This window comes from Eschscholzia californica, unplaced genomic scaffold (assembly GCF_041429995.1).
Source record: "Eschscholzia californica isolate CP2 unplaced genomic scaffold, dmEscCali1.0.p SCAF_1, whole genome shotgun sequence".
NCBI lineage: Eukaryota > Viridiplantae > Streptophyta > Magnoliopsida > Ranunculales > Papaveraceae > Eschscholzia > Eschscholzia californica.
In genome coordinates, this window is record NW_028238198.1 from 58,910,684 (window position 1) to 58,913,443 (window position 2,760).

The following is a 2,760-nucleotide window of genomic DNA, read 5'->3' on the forward strand; positions in this document are numbered from 1 at the left end:
AGAGTTCCCATTATGTCTTACCTATAGGAGAGCAAAATAGCCCTAGATGAGAACAAAAAAAGCCCTAAAACCAGTTTCACTCCTCTTTTTCTCTCTGGTCTGCTCGTTACTTTCTCCGGCTCTTGGTTGAGGAAATCAATTCCTAGCTCTTGGTTGAGGAGATCTTTCATCTTGGTAAGTTCCTTTCTCTCTGTTTCTCTCTCTTCTTCACTCTCTCTTCAACGTGATTTCTGAGTTGATTTAGGAAATTGCTAAGCCTTTGTCTTAGCTTGGTTTATGATCCAAAAAACTTCTTTGGATTCAATTTTAGGTTAAACTTTTGTTCTTTTTGTATCTTTTTCTACATTCCAGTTCAACATTGGCTATTGGATTAAAGAAACTAAAGAAGTAAGTATTTGAGAGGAAGAAAGGTAACTGACTGATTTTTCCTTCTAAGTTTCTATTTTTTTTTCTATTGAAAATATGCCTAATTTTTCTTCTCTGATTTTATTAGGTAAGTCATCATCTTCTTGAGTTTTAGTTAAAGATTTTTCTTCTCTAATTTTATTAGGTAAGTCATCATCTTCTTGAGTTTTAGTTAAAGATTTGAACCAAAATTGTTGGATAACTTAATGTGAAAAGGGATTTGTGGAATTTGGGTTTTAGTCAATTAACACTCTTTAGCATCTTGGGCATCAAATTTTGGGTTTCTAGAATTCTGCCATCACAAGTGGGTTTTAATCAACTATTGAATAAATTTTGGTTTAGATGTGATTGTCCTTATATATGTGATTGTCTTTACATATGTGGTTGTTTTAATTTTGGATCTTATGTTAAATGTTCATGAAATTGTTAATAGACAACTATGTTGGTTTGATTAGTTTGGAATTTATGTTAAATGTTCATGAAATTGTTAATAGAAAACTATGTTGGTTTAATTAGTTTGGAATTTCTCTAGTTCATAAGAATAAAGTGAAAATTGTGAATGAATCAGTTGGATCATGAAATATAATCGGCTTAGACTTCATCACTTCTGTATGTTCATTAGTATTTTGTTTGAGTTATTATTAAGATGTCCGGATGTGGGTTTGTACTTTGTAGCCCTAAGCTTTGGTAGTCTTTCAAGGTTATAACCTTCTGAAAGACTTAAACCATGAAATCTATTATTTTCTAACAACGGGTTTCCCCGAGCAGGCGTATTGTTTCCACTGGAAGAGCTTTCGAGGTTCAAGGGACGATGGATGCACTCAAAGTGAAAGCAAACAGTAGCTTTGAGCTGGCTTACAACGTTGCTTGTTCTTTGGTCAAGTTGAATAAATATACAGAGGCAGAACAACAATTGCTTTCAACTAGAAGGTATGTATATTGAGTTATGGAATTATAACGTGAAAGCAAACCGTAGCGTTTCTTTTAGTTGGTGCTTGGTCAGGCAGCCAGGCGAAAAATCGTTGCTGCGTTACCGGACTCCAAAACTTTTTCATCCCTTTATTGTTTACTATTCATGAATGAGGTTTATGGTTGCTGTTGCTTATAGTCTTGTACCACTGGTATTATGCTTTTTACTGTTTTATGGTCTGAGCATCTTTATGGACCAAAAATTGAAGTATAAGATAGGTGATGGGTGCAAGTTATCAAGTCTATCATTACTCCTTTGTATGTCGGCTTTGGATTCATTACCCTTTATCTAATGGGGCCGCGTAGTGTAAGCTAATGTTTTTTCTTCTGACTTTCCGTTATTTTTATGTTTACAGAATTGGTCAAGAAACTCTAATGGATGATAACTATGTTGATGATGAGATAGAGATTGAAGTTACTCCAGTTGCTGTACAGCTAGCATATGTTCGACAGGTTATTAAATTTTTTTACTTGTCTAATTGTAATTTGAGAACTTCATGGTTTACTTGTTTCCTATTTATTGAAGAACTCTTAATTTGCGAATTTCACGAATTTCATGTTTTACTCTCTATATACGCATGCATTCGAAAGTTGTATTTTTTTTCTTGTTTATGCAGGTTTTGAAGAAAGATGTTTGAACCGCCAAGAAATAACGGAAGGGGTCCGAAAATGAAGAAATGAAATTGCGAGATAAAGTATGATTGTGGATAGTTATATTTAATTTATGAATGTATTGAATTCTATAAATATACATTTGGATTGATTTGTTATAAATTTGTTGAGATTTATGTTTATGATAGAAATAGCAGGTTATTGTTCGTTACGTTGCTGCAGTTTACGGATCATCAACTGCAGCAACGGGTGCGGATTTTTTTTTAAATTTATGAAAAATATTGCCGACGGTATATATTCCGTCGGCAATGGACCTGCCGACAGTGCAATTCCGTCGCCATTTTCGTCGACAATAGTATTCCCGACGCCTTTTTGGCCGACGCTTTCCCTCCGTCGAGAGTACCTATTTCCGACGGCGTTTTCTAAGTTACCGACGGTATAGTACCGTCGGCAATAGCCTTAATTTTTGTAGTGGTGGTTTTTTGCTTCAAATTAAAGTGCTCGACTATAACATTGCGATAGCGTGCTCCGTTTTTGAGTTTGACGAGTCGAGTCGAGCCAATATCGACTTCGTTTCCAACATACTATTCCTGTACTATTCCTTAAAAAATTCACACGTATGATTTCTCCTTCCCGGTCATTGTGATTTTGATATCTCACATTTCATTAGATCAAGCAACAACAAGAAGAATTCAGATAAATTCGGAGCACACTGCAGGTATCCGCCCCAAGACTAGAGAGGAAGAGAGAGAGAGGGAGAGGGAGAGAGAGAGA

General features: G+C 35.3%; 1 protein-coding gene across 3 annotated transcripts; it reads left to right on the plus strand.

The window, feature by feature from the left end:
- On the plus strand, positions 1-2,177 carry LOC147567869 (uncharacterized). Of its 3 annotated transcripts, XM_086670132.1 has the most exons (6): positions 1-174; positions 352-410; positions 494-550; positions 1,174-1,335; positions 1,731-1,827; positions 1,992-2,177. In XM_086670132.1, exons 4-6 carry the CDS (start codon positions 1,217-1,219, stop codon positions 2,010-2,012), a joined length of 237 nt encoding a protein of 78 aa, XP_086526258.1. In that variant the 5' UTR covers positions 1-174; positions 352-410; positions 494-550; positions 1,174-1,216; the 3' UTR covers positions 2,013-2,177. The 3 variants fall into 3 exon arrangements, with proteins under 3 accessions (XP_086526258.1, XP_086526251.1, XP_086526265.1); XM_086670125.1 differs by lacking the exon at positions 494-550; XM_086670139.1 differs by lacking the exons at positions 1-174; positions 352-410; positions 494-550 and having other exon boundaries at positions 792-1,335.
- Positions 2,178-2,760: the final 583 nt, after the last annotated feature.